This window comes from Trichechus manatus, unplaced genomic scaffold, assembly GCF_000243295.1.
Source record: "Trichechus manatus latirostris isolate Lorelei unplaced genomic scaffold, TriManLat1.0 scaffold00054, whole genome shotgun sequence".
NCBI classification, from domain to species: Eukaryota; Metazoa; Chordata; class Mammalia; order Sirenia; family Trichechidae; genus Trichechus; species Trichechus manatus.
In genome coordinates, this window is record NW_004443990.1 from 585,307 (window position 1) to 603,907 (window position 18,601).

General features: G+C 37.6%; 1 protein-coding gene across 5 annotated transcripts in view; it reads left to right on the forward strand.

Annotated features, from left to right (window-relative positions):
• The window catches only part of ACACA (acetyl-CoA carboxylase alpha), a 302,953-nt gene that overhangs the window by 144,257 nt on the left and 140,095 nt on the right, over nucleotides 1–18,601 (forward strand). For all 5 annotated transcript variants that reach the window (XM_023732669.1, XM_023732666.1, XM_023732667.1 and 2 more), the window contains 11 exons: nucleotides 1,357–1,507; nucleotides 2,324–2,427; nucleotides 4,319–4,400; nucleotides 5,346–5,491; nucleotides 7,172–7,322; nucleotides 8,619–8,753; nucleotides 9,116–9,262; nucleotides 9,614–9,802; nucleotides 10,443–10,543; nucleotides 11,260–11,348; nucleotides 15,875–15,999. In XM_023732669.1, coding sequence (XP_023588437.1) covers nucleotides 1,357–1,507; nucleotides 2,324–2,427; nucleotides 4,319–4,400; nucleotides 5,346–5,491; nucleotides 7,172–7,322; nucleotides 8,619–8,753; nucleotides 9,116–9,262; nucleotides 9,614–9,802; nucleotides 10,443–10,543; nucleotides 11,260–11,348; nucleotides 15,875–15,999 — 1,420 coding nt within the window. The remainder of the gene's footprint in view (nucleotides 1–1,356; nucleotides 1,508–2,323; nucleotides 2,428–4,318; nucleotides 4,401–5,345; nucleotides 5,492–7,171; nucleotides 7,323–8,618; nucleotides 8,754–9,115; nucleotides 9,263–9,613; nucleotides 9,803–10,442; nucleotides 10,544–11,259; nucleotides 11,349–15,874; nucleotides 16,000–18,601) is intronic.

The following is an 18,601-nucleotide window of genomic DNA, read 5'->3' on the forward strand; positions in this document are numbered from 1 at the left end:
TAGTATCCACTATATGCTGTTCTTGCTGTTTTTTCTTTTCACTTCATTCATTCATTCCATTCAACAAATATTTACATAGTATCCACTATATGCTGGTTCTAGGGATACAGTGATGACCAAAATAAGGTCTCTGCCCTCATGGAACTTTACAGTCTAAAGGAAGAGAAAAATTAAATCAGCAATTAAAACACAACGTATTAAGTGCTATGATAGTGTGACATATAAGGATGTCATAGGAGCTTATAGCAGAGGCAACCAACTCTGTCTGGAGGGGGGTCAGGGAAGCCTTCCCAGCAGGAAGTGACGTCTAGACTGATACCTGAAGAGTGTATAGGAATAAACCTGGCGCAGAGGCGAAAGTGGAGATGGAAAAGAGAATAGTGTTCAAGGCGGAGGGGATGCCTGAACCACCTGGAGTAGTATTCCTCACCCAGTTGAAATGCCAGTTATACTTTTAGCCCATGTCAGATTTTATATTTTTCATGAAACCATAGTAGGTAGATTTTTATCCCTTTTTAGAACCTCTCCAGCATTTTGCTTGTATCTCTCTAATGTCATTTATGATATCCTGGCTTATACTTTAAAAGTGATAATTATATATTTTTAGTGTCTCCCTATGAACCTAGTTAGTATGTATCTTGAGTATGTGAGGTGTATAATAAATTATTTGCTAAAGAAAGTATTTTACAAGATAGATATTAATGGGCAGAAAGATACAGAAAAATTCCATAATACTTTGAAATTCTGTTAAAATTAGACTATCTTATACTTAATTGAGAGTAATAAAAGACCAAGTCATTACACAGGTATCTAAAATGTAGCTTAAGAAACACTCTCACATGCGGTGTCAGTTGATACCTGACTGCACCCAGGCAGTTGCCTCACTGTATGTAAGCCTTTAAACTAAAGTATTAGCGTTTGTCAAAATTCATTGAACTGTATACTTAAAATAAGTATATTTTATTGTAAATTATACCTCAATAAAATAAATAAGGTATAACGATGGGAAAAAGTATGCCCTAATTCAGTTTAGCCAGCAGTAATGAATAGAATAATTGGTAACCTAGTAAGTGAAAAATGAGGGTGGTTTGCTCTTTATATGTGAAATGAATGTGATTTGCTGATGATCTTATGGTAATATCAGTCAGAATTCATAAGTTTGCTGATTTGCTGGTTCTCCCTACCTGGAATACCCATGAATGAACACCCTTATATGTGTGCCCTCATTTGTTCTTGGATTTATCCTGTCTCTACTCCCTCCAAAGAGTTCAAAGGAATGGAGCAATTCTCTAAAATGAGTGGAAAAACACTGAAACGTTTATTGCTGAAACAGAGCTGCTTCTATTCTTCTCCCAGAAATATGGTAGTGGCTTTAAAGGAGCTGTCTATTCGGGGTGATTTTCGAACTACAGTTGAGTACCTGATCAAATTGTTGGAGACTGAAAGCTTTCAGTTGAATAGAATTGACACTGGTTGGCTGGACAGACTGATAGCCGAAAAAGTACAGGTTTGTATTTCTCCACTTGTAAAAACAGCTTCTGGGATTGGATTTTTACAGGCTTGGGGGGTGATCAGTCTGTGTCACTAGATGGGATTTATTTGTTCTCGTTTAAATGATTCTCAGTCTACCTGGAAAAATCTAGGAGTCAGTGTAATTTTAGCACCATAAGAGTTTTTGTGCCTATGTTTCAGTCATTTTATATTTTCTAGTGTTACTTCCTGGGGTATATTTAAAGAGAGACATTCAGAGATCGAAATACTTCTTCTTTCCTCATGTGATGTTAAATCTGTTTCAGAGTTACCAACTTCTACACTTCCACTGAGAGGGGCCTCTTTTAAATCAACGAGGTTATTACCCCTTGTTCCTGAATTCCTGGATATTCTGAATTACCCAAGGTTTTGTGTAAAATCACTAAATTCATATAAATTGCTTGATGGTCCAAACTTTGGGTGCACTCCGTTTTTCTTTGAGATTATCAGTAGCCAAATTTCTGTACCTTTTAAAATTCATTTCTGTCAAAAACCTGTTTTTGAGCTGGTCTTTGAGCAGCTCAGTGGAAATTTTAGGGAGAGTGGTGGGGGAAAGGTGTTGGCCCCTCACCCCCCTCCAATCTTTCTTTCATTCATCTCTATTCAAATGAGGCCTGTATTCAGATTCTAAAATTAAATGTGTTCATTTTTTATCTCAAAAACCAATTGGGCAATAAGGGTGGAGATTTTCAATATTAGCTGTTTTCTCATAGCAAACTTGAGCCTGATTTGAATTGAGGGGGCATGATGCCAAGTGACAACGCTTTTAATCTATGCTCCTTCTTCCTTTCAGGCAGAGCGACCCGACACCATGTTGGGAGTTGTGTGTGGAGCTCTCCACGTGGCAGATGTTAGCTTGAGGAATAGCATCTCTAACTTCCTTCACTCCTTAGAAAGGTAGGCTTTGTTTCCTTTAGGTTGCGCAAGCTAACCAGTGGTTCTGAGTATAGGACTGAAGCTTAAAGACCCGTTTATTCTTCAGTCTGTTCCTGACAGTTTGTGAGTGCTACTTGTTATTCACTGATCTTGGGGGGAGGAGGAAGAGGAAAATTAAGCATTTATTGCAAATTATTTTGAGACTCTAAACCGTAGCTTCGATAGATTAGTTTATATCACAGCTAGAGTAGGTTGGTTTTTTTTTTGTACTGGAATCTGGCTGAAGTAAACTTTTTATTCTGTACAAGCATCAAATCTCTGGTGATAAAAATCTGATGCTTTTCTCTAGCTTTGAACCCTAAATTTACATATATTACCTATAACACATTTTAGGAGTAAATAATTTAAGCCAATATTCGGGATGACCTCATGAGTCTTTCAAGTAGAGGGTCAGACATGTATGGTGCTCAGCTAATTTCTAACACTGATTCTGGAGACTAAGCTCTGCTTCTCAGTCCTCGGAGAAATGGTCCAGGGGCTAATCATTTTAAAGCACTTTAATCACAGGCATTTTATTTCCTTCTCTGTTGTTAGACTTTTGTCAACTGCTTTGTGAGATGTCTGAAGAGAAGAAAAGAAACAAAATGTTAAAAATTGAACTGAGGTTTCACAGTCACTTAATACTTATGGCTAATATTTTCACTATGTTACTTTCATGCAGTAAAACCTTTAGCAGCTCCCATGTTTCTTCTGTATTAAATCTAAATTCCTCACTGTGACTTTCAATTCTTCTGTACTTTGGTCTCTTTTTGTCAGTCCAAACCAAACCAAACAAAGCCCTTCGCCATCGAGTGGATTCCAACTCACAGCAACCTTATAGGACAGAGTAGAACTGCCCCATAGGGTTTCCAAGGGGCAGCTGGTGGTTGTCAGTCCAGTCTTCCTTGTTTCTGTTCCTCAACATGCAGTCTCTACCTTAGTTAAATGGTTTCCCTACTGGTGTACAGATGTCCCATGTGCAATCTCCTGTCCGAGACTTTTTTTAAATGTTCTTTTTAAAATTTATTTTTAAAACTTGTATTTTAATTTCAAATTTACAGAAGAGTTGCATCAATAGTACAAAGAACTATGTATTCTTTACCCAGATTCACCAATTACTAACAACTTTACTCACATCATTTGTCACTCCCTCTCTCTGTTATTATCAGAAGTCTTTCTTGATATTGTTTCCCTCTTTGGTAATGTCCTTCCTTTTCCCCTTTCACCTCCACCCAGCCATGGCCTACAGCCTTTTTTTTTTTTTAAAAATCCCAAATAAAATCCCGGCTGATAGGAGTAGATGAGGACTGATTGCACTAGGGTTTTTATTGATTTTTTTAAGCTTTAATTTTATTTATTTTTAAGAACAGGCAATGCATTGACATGGTTCAAAATTCAGAAGGCACAAAAACTATGTAGTGAAAATTCTCCTCTTCACCTCTGTTCCCTGCCCACCCAGTTCCCTTCCCTTAGGCAACCAGTATTACCAGGTCTTATGTAGTCTTCCAGAGACATCCTAAACTTATAAAATGTGTACATTTAATGTTGTTTCTTCCCACTCTTCCCCCTTTTTTTAAACACTAATGGTAATCTACTCTAAGACTGTTATATACCTTGCTTTTTTCACTTAGCAGTATATTTTGGAGAGTGTTCCATATTAGTATGTAAGGCTTCATCTTTCTTTTTTAATGGCTGTGTAATCCATAATATGGCTCTTCCGTGATTTGTGAATTCAGTCCCTTACTGATGGTGATATAGGTTGTTTTCCGGCTTTTGATATTCTAGGAAATGCTGCGATCAATAACTTTTGAGCTTCCTTTATAAACTTGCAGAATTCTCTGGAAGTAAGTGTCTCACATTTTTGTTCTTTCAGGGGTCAAGTCCTTCCAGCTCACACACTTCTAAATACAGTAGATGTTGAACTTATCTATGAGGGAGTCAAGTATGTACTTAAGGTATGCTTAATCCTGCTGATGCTTACATCTTTTTTTTTCTTTTTTTAATTTTGTGGTAAAATATATATAACAAAACATTTGCGTTTTAACCGTTTTTAAGTGTACAATTTAGTGGCATTAATTCACTGTGTTTTGCAACCATCAACACTATCCATTTCCAAATGTTTTTTATCACCCTAAACAGAAACTCAGCACCCCTTAAGCAGTAACTCCCCATTTCCACTTCCCTATAGCCCCTGGTGGAGCCCTAGTGGCGTAGTGGTTAAGAGCTGCGGCTGCTAACCAAAAAATTAACAGTTCGAACCACCAACCACTCCTTGGAAGCCCTATGAGGCAGTTCTACTCTGTCCTATAGGGTCGCTATGGTCTGAATTGACTTGATGGCAACAGGTGGTTGTTACAGCCCCTGGTAACCACTAATGTATTTATTTATCTCCATGTATTTACTTATTCTAGATATTTCATATACATGGGATCATACAATATTTGTCCTTTTGTGTCTGACATTTCACTCAGCATGTGTACCTTACTTTTTGTCTCTTTGTTATCTTGCTTTCTTTAAAGGTCAAGAGGTAGGGGGAAACATTTGCTTTATTGTAGGGGCTGGACATTAGTGAAATTACAGTCATTATTTATGTCAGTAGCATGAAGCAGTATTTGATGATTCTATGAAAACCTTTTAATTTCTCCCCAATTTCACGTATACAGCCCAGAGATAAAGGGGGGACAGGGAATAACCAGAGCAGGGAGACTAACGTAGCCCTGTTAGCTTGTGGCAGGACTGAACCATGCCCACAGTCACTCATGCTAATAGCACTTGTGCCATGAATTTCTTCCCTCTGACAGATCTTTTTTGCCTGTATCTTTGAGATACTGAAGTTTTGTCTGGGGCACCACCTGGAAGGGACACATTGACTTTTTCCTCCTGGTACTTGTTGCCTACAGGTGACTCGACAGTCCCCCAACTCATATGTGGTGATCATGAATGGCTCATGTGTAGAAGTAGATGTGCATCGGCTAAGTGATGGAGGACTGCTCTTGTCCTACGATGGCAGCAGCTATACCACATACATGAAGGAGGAAGTGGACAGGTGAGTGGCTGTTTGAGGTCCATTTGATGGTCATTATGTCAGTCTCTTAATAGTCACTGACTCTTGAGATTTTTCAAAGCCTTTTTTGGTACTCTTTTTTTTTTTTTTTAAATAATAAAAAATAATACATGCACTTAATGAAAATTCCAGGATTACAATTAAAACCATGTCTCCCTACCACTCTGATGTGGATATACTATGAAAAATAAGTTCTCTTTGTGGGCAACCACTGCTTCTTATATATTTTTCTTGAAATTTTGTATGCATATACAAGTTAAACATATGTACACGATGTATTTTTCTCTTAAATACATTCACAAAAGAAAAAACATCCTTTAAATGTTATTTTGCACCTTGCTTTTTTTTCATTTAACATATCTTGAAGACTGCTCAACACCAGTCATTGTGTTCTTGTGAGTTAACTGAATTAACACATGTAAAGCACTTAGAACATTTCCTGGGACATACTAAGGGCTCAAGAAATGTTAGCTACTACATCATCATCTTCGTGTTTTGTTTTGTTTTTTTTATAGAGTTGCCCTGTTTTTTGTTTTTAATCTCATTTATTTTGTCGTTGGTATTAAGAATATACATAGCAAAACATACACCAATTCAATAGTTTCTACAGGTACATTTGTGACATTGATTACATTGTTTGAGGTGTGCAACCATTCCCATTCTCATCCTCCTTTTCTGAGTTTTTCCTCCCCCATTAACATAAATTCACTGTCCCCTAAGGTTCCTATCTAATCTTTCAAGTTGCTGTTGTCACTTTGATCCCATGTAGATAGTTCTTAAAAGAGTATAATGCTCGAGGCAGATATTTTTTACTGGTTAAGCTAAACTGTTGTTTGGTTTTAAGAAGACTTCAGGGGATATTTTTGGTTTAAGGTTTAAAGATTATCTAAGGGCAATAGTTTCAGGGGTTCATCCAACCTTCATGGCTTCAGGAAGTCTGCAGTCCATGAGAATTTGAAATTCTGTTGTGCATTTTCCCCCTTTTGATCAAGCTTCTTCTAGAGAATCTTTGATCAAAATGTTCAGTAATGGTAGCTGGGCACATCCAGTTCTTCTTGTCTCATGGCAAAGGAGGCAGTTGTTCATGGAGGCAAATAGGCCCTGTTTTTTTTTTAATGGTCACGTAGTGTTCCACTGTATGGATGTATCATGATTTAGGATTCTTGGTAGCACAGTGGTTAAATAGCTCGGCCGCTAACCACAAGGCCGGGGGTTCAAACCAACCAGCCACTCGGCATGGTGATTTTCCTGGAAAACCCTATGAGGCAGTTCTACTCCATTGACTCAGTGGCTAGCAATTGAGCCCTGGTGGGGCTAGCAATTGAGCCATGGTTAAGAGCTACAGCTGCTAACCAAAAGGTCAGCAGTTCGAATCCACCAGCTACTCCTTGGAAACCTTATGGGGCAGTTCTGCTCTGTCCTGTAGGGTTGCTATGAGTCAGAATCAACTTGACGACAATTCGTTATTTTTGGTTTACTATGATTTATTTAATCTAATCCTTACTGAAGGAAATTTTGCCTATTTGGCATTGTAAACAAATATTGTGTGTGTGTGTGATAAAGTTTTCAGGTTTTTTTTTTTTTAAAGATTTATGTTATTCTACCATATTCCTTTACATCTGAGTTTCTTTACTGGCTTACATACTTCCACTTATCTCCTAGGTATCGCATCACGATTGGCAATAAAACCTGTGTATTTGAGAAGGAGAATGACCCGTCAGTGATGCGCTCACCTTCTGCTGGGAAGCTAATCCAGTACGTTGTAGAGGATGGAGGCCATGTGTTTGCTGGCCAGTGCTATGCGGAGATTGAGGTCAGGGTGGTGAATGGGCTGTCGGGTCATGGGAGGGAAGGGAAAAAAAGGATTGGCTGGAATGGACTAGGACTGAAGAGTATTAGATAGGAAAGAGTATGAGTTGGTTTAATTGGAGTTGTGAACCTCAAGATTTTAAAAACAAGTAAAAAGTTCTAGGTTTTTCTTTGACAGATGGAGGAATCTCTAGTGCTAAAAATAGATACACTTGTTGAATATTAGGTGTTATGCTAAATGCTAGTTATATAGAATAAATATGATGATAGATGGAGTGGGATACAAAACAGACAAGTAATGCAATGTGATGAATTGTGAGACAGGTAAGCACAGAGTCCAGAAGGCCACCTAACCCAAATGAGGGTGGAGGGGTTATAGATGGGTAATAAAAGAAGACTTCCTGAAAAAGGAAATGTTTGTTCTTAGTTTTGAAAGATAGGTAGTAATAGACCAGGCGAAGGGCAGAGAAGAGTGTTTAAGACTGAAGGAACAGCATGTACAAAAGGCACAGAAGAAGAGAGTGTGGTGTATTTAGGGAGCTGCCAATTGGTATTGCTTGAGAATAGGGTAAGGTTTAATAGGGAAGTGACAAGCAAAGATGCTAAAGAGACAATCGGACGTGAGACCACAAAGAATCTTATAAGTCATACTAAAAAGTTTAGACTGTCTTGAAGGATATGGGAAGTAATTGAAGGATTTTAAGCAGGAAAGTGGCATGATGAGATTTGGGTTCTAGAAGATTTTTGGAGGATGTATAGGAAGGAGATACAAAATGATAGGTAGGGAAATCTGTTAGGAGGTTTTTGAAGTACACTAGGCCAGAAATGAGGGCCTAAACTAAAGAAGTGGCAAGAAAGAGTTTTGAAGAGTTTTAGAAGATGTATTTGACTGGTCTTGATAACTGGCAGATAAGTGAGAAAGAGGAGTAAAGAATGACCTAGACATCTTAGGTAGACAAGACTGTCTGAGAGTAAGAGGCTAGAGCCAGTGGTATAAGGAGGCTAAATTGTTCATCACTTCTAAGTACAGAACAAGTGAAAACACAAACTGTGGCAAAATGGATTTAAAAGTTAGAAACAAGATAAATGTCTGTAAGTGTCCTTAATCCCTAAAGCTGGGTCCTGGGAGAAATTATCTAATTGCTTGCCTTTGTAGTCTATAGGAGATTTTGAAAGATTCCTGTTTTTCCAGATTGAATTAGGTATAGATCAATTTAGATGCTGAGGGAGAAAATGATCTCTTAAAGTCATTCTTCTATGAAGAGAGAGATCAGATTCTAATTTTTATTTTTCACTATAGGTGATGAAGATGGTGATGACTTTGATAGCTGCAGAGTCTGGCTGTGTCCATTATGTCAAGCGGCCTGGAGCAGCTCTTGACCCTGGCTGTGTAATAGCCAAATTGCAGTTGGACAACCCCAGCAAGGTCCAGCAGGTGAGCAGGAAGGTACTCTGAATATTGCTCTGCAGGAGGTGAAGGATATGGCAGGGGTAGTTTGGAGGAGCAAGTGATTTCAGTGCTTGGTTTGCCAGTTTTTTCTTAAGCTCTTTTTTTTTTTCCTGTTGATATACCTTGTATTCTGCTTATAGTACCATGGAACTAGAGTTTTGTAAGAGTTACTAGGCTACTGAGATTGTCTAATTTCCTCATGATGCTGCCTCCCTTGACTTTACTCCTGGTAGCTGGGTATGGTGAAGGGATATCTCGATTTTGAACGATGACTCTGAGTTGCAGTGATGTCTTTGTTCCCTGAATAGAAGATAGTGGATGACTTCATCTCTTATTGGGTCTGACAGGCTGAGCTTCACACAGGTTGTCTGCCACGGATCCACAGCACCGCACTCAGAGGGGAGAAGCTCCACCGAGTTTTCCACTATGTCCTGGATAATCTGGTCAACGTAATGAATGGATACTGCCTTCCAGATCCTTTCTTCAGCAGCAGAGTATGAATCACTTCTCTCGGAGAAGGGATGTACAAATGGGGTACTTTGTCTCCAAGATAGTTTAAAGTCTCATAAGCATTTTTTAGAAGGAAGGAAAGAGCTGTTTGGCCTGAAACTCTCTCACCCTTTGTTATGGCATTTGAAGTCTTTAAATCCTTGATTCTTATCTTTGTCATTGACTTCACATTTAATTGGGATTACTCTTTTAAACCAGAGAGCAAGGACAGGGTTTAGTTAGATGCTTATATTGCAGTTTCAAAGTAGGCACTGTGTGTTAGTGAATTCAGATATTTTATTTGGGGATTATGTTAACTTTATCTGGATCCTGTTTTATTGTTTCCTTCTCCTTAGGTAAAAGACTGGGTAGAGCGGTTGATGAAGACCCTCAGAGATCCCTCCCTTCCTCTCCTAGAATTGCAAGATATTATGACCAGTGTATCTGGCCGTATCCCACTAAACGTGGAGAAGTCTATCAAGAAGGAAATGGCTCAATATGCTAGCAACATTACATCCGTTCTCTGTCAGTTTCCCAGCCAACAGGTATTTATAGCATAACACCACCATTATTTCCCACTGGCTACCAATACTGAGTTCTTGTTGTAGGATTCCTTCCTGTTTTGAACCTCCTTATTCTTTGAATGTTGTGCTTTTGCAATTTTAAGCATTGTACCTTTCACAAAAACAGCCTCAAGATACAAGCACAATAATGAAAATACTCTCTGTGAAATGTAAAGTATCTATGATTATGAGAGAAGCATACTTTGGCCATGCCCTAATTAGAGGTATTTTAGTGAATGTAAAGTAGAGGGATATTCATAATTTTATCATTAGAGACTTCTTTATTACCTTAGCAGCATGCTAAAGCAAGTATCCATGTGGGGAGTAAAGCTAGGCAACTGAGTAGATCTTGCCTGTCAGAGCCTCTGGTAGGGTGGTAGTTTTAGTGATGCAGTCATTAGTCCATCTTGGAAAGAATGATAAGAGAGAAAAGCTACTTGTTTATTTAACTAACACAAGCCCCTAAACTATACCCAATAACTCCCAGCTGCTCCCAACATGTGAAAGATAGTAGGAAGTGTTGTGTTGTAACTAAGAAGATTCCTAGTAGTGATGCTATACCAGTTGATGTTTTGGGTTCCTTTTGGGATTGGGCTTCATTTTTCCCTTTCTTATGCCTTAGATTGCCAACATCCTAGATAGCCATGCAGCTACACTGAACCGGAAATCTGAACGAGAAGTCTTCTTTATGAACACTCAGAGCATTGTACAACTGGTGCAGAGGTAATTCCATGTCTCTTCAGATTCCCAGACTGATCCATATCATACCTTTCTTTCGTTTAAGTAGTCATGGAGAGGTTTACCTTGGGTTTGACTTAAGTAAATTAGAAAGTACCAATAATATCTTAGAATTGTGAGTTAGCTCTCATACTCAATATTTCTGATGATTTCTTTCTATTCTACATCTTTCTATCAATTTTTAAAGCACAGAAATTTTGTTGTTTTCTTTTTCCTTGTAATTTTGATGAAGTTTCTAATTACTCTTCTGGCATAGGACCAAGTATGACATTTATTCCTCTTAGCTTATATAGCCAACTATTGGGCTAGAGGGATATTCACAGAGATTTTCATCTTTCAGATACTCATTTTATAAATCTTTCAGATATGCCTTAGCCATTCCAAAGATGTGGCAGTAATTTCTACTTAGAAGTAGAATCAGGGCACTGTTATGTCAGTCTGTGAAGGTTGTTTTTTTTTGGTTTTATTTTTTTCTGTTCTCTTTTTTTACTTAAAAAGAAATCTTGTCTATAGCCAGATTTCTCTTAAGCCTGAAATTTGAATTAATCAGGTTAGATAATTGTAGGCTGTCCCCATCCTGCCCTATATTCAGAGGGAAAGCAGTTCAGTGGAAAGTCTAGAAAATAAATTTGGTCCCTGGGTGTATTATTTAATAGGGTTGGCTTGTCAGGTTTTTCAGTGGAGACTTTCTGTTTGTCTAGGTATCGAAGTGGCATCCGAGGCCACATGAAGGCTGTGGTGATGGATCTGCTCCGGCAGTACCTGCGAGTGGAGACTCAATTCCAGAATGGTAAGCCTCTTTCTGAGAACTCTATCTGAGTAGCTTCTGATTCTGGTGACGAACCCAATCTATACTTACAGGACTGGCTAGCAGCTAAGCCAGTTCATCCTGTCACCAATACTTACCATTAACAAACTGTTCCTCTTTTCCCCACTCCATGAAAACCAAACCTCCATATCCCACTAGCTCCAAAGAAAGAACAACTGCAGAACTCATCTTGATGAGATTGTAAATCCAGTGTGCTTCTGGGAAAGGACTGAAATAATTTTTCTAGTAGAGATTAGAATTACCTATTGACATCTTCTTGACCTTGTATAGTGAAACTTGAGTCATGACCAGGCTGAAATTGAGAAGGACTTGCCTCTCAACAGCTAATCCATGAATTGAACCACAGGCATCTGGGAAGAGCCCATATTTCCAGTACTTTTCAGTGTATCATTTAGGTGGAATTTATCCCTGGCTTTCTCTGAAGATCTTCACTAAATGATGTATACAGTCTTAAGTGTGAAATACCCTGGCTGAGATTTTAAAGCTGTGTACTGTTGATACTGCTTCCTGCCACAAGATGGCAGTGAAAAACCACAGAATTTGAAACATTACCTAAAATTTTCTTTTATCTATTCTGATCCCTTTTGTATCCTTTAAAGCATGGCTTTGTCACTCATGAACAGCAAAAAATCCTGAAGTAAATATTAGCAAACAGAATCCAGCAGTGTATAACATAATACATGGAAACCCAGTTGGATTGATTTAATACTGGAAAAATCAATTAATTCATAGATTAAAGGTGGAAAAACATTGTCATTATCTCAGGAGATGGAGAAGAAAAGCATTTGACAAAATTTAGCATCCATTCATGATAAACTCTTGGCAAATTATGAATAAAGTGGAACTTCCTTAATTTTATAAAGGGCATCCACAAAAATCTATACAAAATATCATATATATGGTAAAATGTTGAAAGTATTCTTTTTATGATTAGGAATAAGACAAGGACACCTGCTATCCCTGCTTCTATTCAGCATTATACTGGAGGTCCTAGCCAGTGCAGTAAGACAAGAAATAGAATTAAAAGTCAAGGACTAGAAAGAAGTAAGGAAACAAATTTGCCACTATTGAACATGATATGATGTCTATCTAGAAAACCTCAAGGAATCTACAGATTTATTACTAGAATTATTAAGATCTAACTTGGTTACTGTATATAAAAATCAACACACAAAATTCAATTGCATTTCTTTATATTAGGGCAATCAGTTAAAAAACCAATTCAGAAGACTATGCCATGAAAAATAGCAGTCAAAAATACGAAATACCAAGGAATAAATCTAACAAAAAATATGCAAGCATCTTTTGGAGAAAATTATAATTAGTGAACACTATTAAAGGAAATCTAATTAAATGGAGATATAGCATGGTCTTTCATTGGAGTATACACTATTGTAAAGGTGTCAGTTCTCTCTATAGATTAATCAAAGTTCCAATAAAAATCCTACTAGGATTTTTTTCATGGAATTTGTTAAGCTGCTTCTAAAATGTACATGAAACAAAAGTCTTACAATAACCAAGATACCCCTAAAGAAATAAACGGTGAAGGGATTTGTCTAATCAGATATCAAGATTTAATATAAAGCCATGTTGATCAGAGATTATAATATTGCTGTTGTTGTTGTTAGGTGCCATCCAGCGATTTCGACAATGGAACATAAGAGAGAGCCCAGAAACAGATCCGTACATATATGAAAGAAAATTTATGACAGAGAAAGCATTGTAGATCATAGGGAAAGGATAGATTTTTCAATAAATGATACTGGGGAAATGGGTTATCCATTTGCAAAAAAGGAAGAAAAAGAAATAAAGTCCCTACCATGTACCATACACACAAAAGTCAATTCCAGATAAATTAAAGACATAAACATGTATTAAAGGCAAGGCTGCCACAGTTGATCATGGGGATGGGTGCAGGACTGGACAGCGTTTGTTCTGTTGCACATGGGGTCACAATGAGTTGGGGGCCAACTCAATCACAGCAACAACAACAATAGAAAAATATCTTCATGACCTCAGAAGAGAGAAGATTTTGTTATACAAGGCACATCAAGTACAAGCTGCAAGAGAAAAGATTGATTTTACTGCACTTTAGAACTTCTGTTTATCAGAAGACATCATAAAGGGACTGAAAATACAAATCACAAAGTGGGAGAAGGTATTTGTAAAACATGCAGTTAACAAAGGACTAGTATCTAGAATATATAGACAACTGCTGTGACTCAATAAGAAATAGACAACTAAAAGAAAAATAGGCAAAAGATATAGAAAGATATTTCACAGAAGAGGAAACACAAATGATCTATAAACTTATGAAGAGATGCTTGATTTCATTAGTAATCAGAGAAATGTCAACCAAAATCACAGTGAGATTCCATTACCTCTCATTGGCAAAAATTAAAAAGACCATACTTTTGCTGCTGGTAGAAGTGCAAACTGGTACAACTACTTTGGAAAATGGTTTGTCAAACCCTAATAATGTTGAACACAGTTATATTTCTGAACCTAGAAATTTCAGTCCTAGATAATATATGCTAGAGAAACGCCTACACATGTTTGCTAGGAGACATATGCAAGAATGTTTGTGGAAGCATTATTCATAATAGCAGAAAAGACAGGAAATAATCCAAATTTCTAACAATAGAGTAAATAATTGAATTCTTAAACAGTGGGTTACTGTATAGCAGTGAAAATGGGTGGACCACAGTACACACATGAACAAAAGGATAAATTTTAAAGACATAATGTTGAAGGAAAGATGCAAGTTACGAAAGAATCAATACAGAATGATTCCATTTTTATCAGGTTCAAAAACAGGAAAAAACTGTATGTACGCATTAGTAGTAAATGTAAAGAAAAGCAAAGCAGTGATTAACGAAAATTCAGCTCAGTAGTTGTCTCTGAGGAGGGGCACGTAGGGACCGTCTAAGGTACTAAAAATGTTCTATTGGATCTGTCTAAAGAAAGATGAGTTACATGGGTGTTTGTCATTTCAACTGTTAGTATGTGTTTTCAACATTCTTTTGTATGTATATTTTACAATAGAAAGTTTTAAAAAAGGGGATACTTGGTGTCACTGCTTCCTTTCTGTTAGCGTTTCCCTTCCGCCCGAGAGTGAATGTATTTTGTTTATTTCCTTTGGTCCTAGTAGTTCCTATGGTCTAGGTACATTTCTGCTTTCACTTCAAAGCTAAGTCTCAGTAGAGAGAAATGTGAATTTATAAAGGACAACCTATTTCTAAACAGTTTCCATTTTGTTCTCAATGGTCTTTTATGAAATTGGTGGCTGTCTAGATACTGCAGTCCACTACTTTTCAAACATTTTTTAGTTTCTTTTGGAAATAAAACCTTGTGTCAGTCTGTAATATTTAAAACAGATAAAAGCAGAATTTCCCTGTTTGAATGTCCTCAGTATTCTAGGAACCCATGGTAGTGCAGTTTGAACACCAATGTTCTGATTTGTAACTCAACACAGAATCTGAACTGAGGTGATAATCCTTTATTATTTTCATGGTTTCGTAAATTCTGACCCTTGAGAATATTCAAACACTAATTCCTCTTTACTTGGAAATTTAATTCTGAGGTAAGCTGTTTTCTTAAGACCTGACTATTACTGATACTCCATGGTAGATATCACTATAGTATACCTGACGCTTATGCTTCTATTGCAAGGCACAGCTTTCCTCCCAGCACTAACTTGCCCCCCAAGTGGCTTTATGAAAGGCCAGTGAAAATATACATAATTGTAGTTTCCCTATAGACCTTTTGGTCTAATGCAAGGTTCTCCTTGTTCTATGCCTTAGTTTGGATTTGGAATTCCTAGGTATTGCTTAGCTGTTTCATGGACTTACAGGGAAAAGTGCTGATTCTAGAGCTGGCAGCCACAACTTCTTATAGATATTGATGTTTGTTTGGTGTGTTAGGGTTTTTTTTTTTTTTTTAAGCTAAAATTGTTCCTATCAGTTAGGATGAAATATTTTCAGTGAGTTAGACATGGAATCCAGAATCTCAAGCTGTAGACTTTAAATATTATCGAGGTTAATGGTATTGAAATTTCTTTTTTAAGCAACAGAACGCTTTCTTCTAAGGAAGTCATTCCAGGAAGCTAAATGAGAGAGTTTAGAATATAGGTGGGACTGGAGTTATTCTCAAACTGCTAGTATTCAAGGCACACCCTCCCCCCAGTTTTTTTTTAATATAATAAAATTGAGGTCAGTAGGTAAAGTGATTTGCCTGGGAGCACATAGAAAATTGGTAACAGAGCTAGGCCTTGAGCCTAGGTTTTATATCCAGATTGCCTGACTCCTAGTCTGGCATTCCTTTTTAGTAAATCACACTATCAATTCTGTACAAATCCTTCCAAGAAAATTCAAGAGGTTTCTTCTCACTGCTAATGGGGAATTATAGACATTTAAAAAAAAAAAAAAAAAGGCATGTAAATATGAACGTTCATACATGGGAGAACCAATTCTTTTTGCTGCTTGTAGGTCACTATGACAAATGTGTGTTCGCCTTACGGGAGGAGAACAAGAGTGACATGAACACTGTACTGAACTACATCTTCTCTCATGCACAAGTCACCAAGAAGAATCTTCTGGTCACGATGCTTATTGTGAGTTCCATTCTTCAGGATCTGGAAGCGTGGTTGATGATATGGGGAAAAAAAGCATTTTCTCCTTCTGATGGCTGCGGTCAGAGAGAAAGCTATTGTCTATTGCAATTGTGGGATGAGTAGGGCTTGAGTTGTGGGTTAACATTTTCTCAGATCTTCCTCTGTCTTTAACCTGAAGGAACTTGATCCAGTTAGGAAAGGACTATTCTGGCTGTTATGCATATAATCATGCACAGGAACTCAAATCTCTTGACTCCATTTAGAGAGGCCCTGTGCTTCCCTATCCATTCCTGTTGTCACTCATAACAGTAGCTTTAAGATGTAGTCTTATCGAGCTAGTGTACTCTTCCACTATAACTGCTTTGTTCCATGGATATGAACAATGGCTCTCATGTCAAAACTTTTAAAAAACCGAAAACAAAACTGTTAGATATCCAGGAGGGCCCAAAGAAATTTAATATATTCTGCAACTTCTTTGGTCCCTTTTTGCTCTATTTACATGAAAATCTAAGCTGAGATTATTGTATTGATAGTAAATATATATGTTGGTCGTCATAACCTAGTAATATGAGAATTAGCAGAAAGTGGACATGAGGGGCAAGACTGGTAAATGTGAATGTGAGTGATGTACATTTGACAAGTGGGTAGAATTTTTATGGACTTAAGGATTTTTAAAAATGATTTGCAAGTCCTTCACTTTTAGATCCTTCTGACTGAGTTAATTCTAGAACTCTAGTGAACAATAGGATTATTCTTAGAGTCCTCTACCCCATGGTCCTGAGCAGTTGCTTTGCTACTGCATGTTTCTCTTTTTTGGGGACTATAGTACTTTTCATTTTTAGAGAGTTTCCTTTTTTGTCCCTTTGTGGCATTGGCATTCTTGGTACCTTAATTTTACCATTTCTTCTTGGAGGAAAAAAAGATAAATCTTTGCTGCCATTTTTTATTTCATATTTCAGAATCAAGGGAAACTACCTAACTCACGTTTTAAGAGAGGATTTTTCTTCGATAGCCTGAGTCTAAACTATGTCTCTGGTTAACAACAATGCCACTCATTTAGTTCCTGGCCTAGCTGTTTAACTGTAGATAACATTTTTTTAGAATAGCTACTTTTTAAATATTTAATTACCAGGAGAGTTCATTACCTTTTCTAGCCTAGAATGACTAGGTAGTGGAGGAGACAAGAAATGCATTTGAAAGAAAAAATGTATATATATATCAGCACTGTGTAATATTTCAACTTTCTCAAGTGGCAGATTTCAGGGAAGAATTTTTTCCCCCTCAATCAGAGGGAAAAGAAGTCTCTGAATATTTAGTTTTTTTTTTTAAATTTATTGTAGGATTGTTAATTCTTATTTGAATAAAGCCATGACTTTCTGGCAGAAATGGGTAATGATGAAGGGGTAGAGGAATCTGTCAGTTTGGGCCTAAAATGGGGCAGAATTTGCCTTTATTGGAAGCTAATTATGGTGGATTTTTCATTTTATTATGATTACCTTTTTAAGAACTTAACAGTTTTCTGCACTAAAAATAGACCAAAGCCCAGAATCCTTGGAGCAGCAGAAGAGTAATGATCGTCCAAGACTGTCGCTGGGTTTCTTAAATTCTAATTTGTAAGATATAGGGGCTCGGCTCGCTCCTTTTGCGGAGTGATTGTAAGTAACGCTTGCCTTAAGAATCTCATTATTGGAACACGGAGCCATATTTCCTCTGAGAATTCTGGAGTAGCTTTGAGCCGGGGCTGTTCATTTCTCAAGTAATCACGCTGGTGTGATGGAGAGAGAAAATGGCAGCTGTTCGGAGCTCAGGCCTTCAATTTTCTTCAGAGTCCAGTCACTCAAGTGTGTAATTACACGGGGGGTGCTGCAGAGGCGTTGGGCCCTGTCAGAGAACTGGTTTGAGGCTTTGCTTTCTGCTCTTGCCAGTCAGGAGAGGCAGAAGCCAATGGGACTCTGACTTGTTTCTGTTCTTTTTTTCCCCCCATCTTGTCATCCTGATTATTTCTTACCTGCATGGATGGGACCCAAACTTTCTTTCCAGCAAGCTGAGCTCTTTGGAGAAAAGAGCTCATTGTTAGTGTTTGGGTTTGGATGAACAGGACAAGGAGGAGAGGAGGACTGAAGACGTGAACCAGGAAGACAGATTTGTCCTTTTGTTTATTTTTCTTTTAAAAACAAAACAAAACTCAGTAAACTTAAGTAGCATCTGTAGGCTTTGACATCGTTAATTTATTTTGAATTATTGGTTATTTTCACACTCATCTCAGAGATTTAGAAATCAAGAAGTTAATTGACTGGATTGAGCACAGGATCCGCTAGCAGTGACTTACGGAGCAGGGTCAAAAGCTCAGAAGGTGCTCTTTTCTAATTTGACATTACTGAACACCAGACATCTCCTTTCTTCTTTGACAATAGTCAGATCCCCACCCACCCCCAACACACGCACACCTGCATTAATGCTGGTAGTAGCTGGATAAAAGCCATTTTAGTTGTTTGAGTTACTGTTTCTGTAGGTCTCACTGTCTTTTGCAGATGGTCACCTAGACCTGGTGCCATTGTGATTCCCCCAGCTTAAGTTCTTTGCTAGTTCCTCTTTCTTTGCT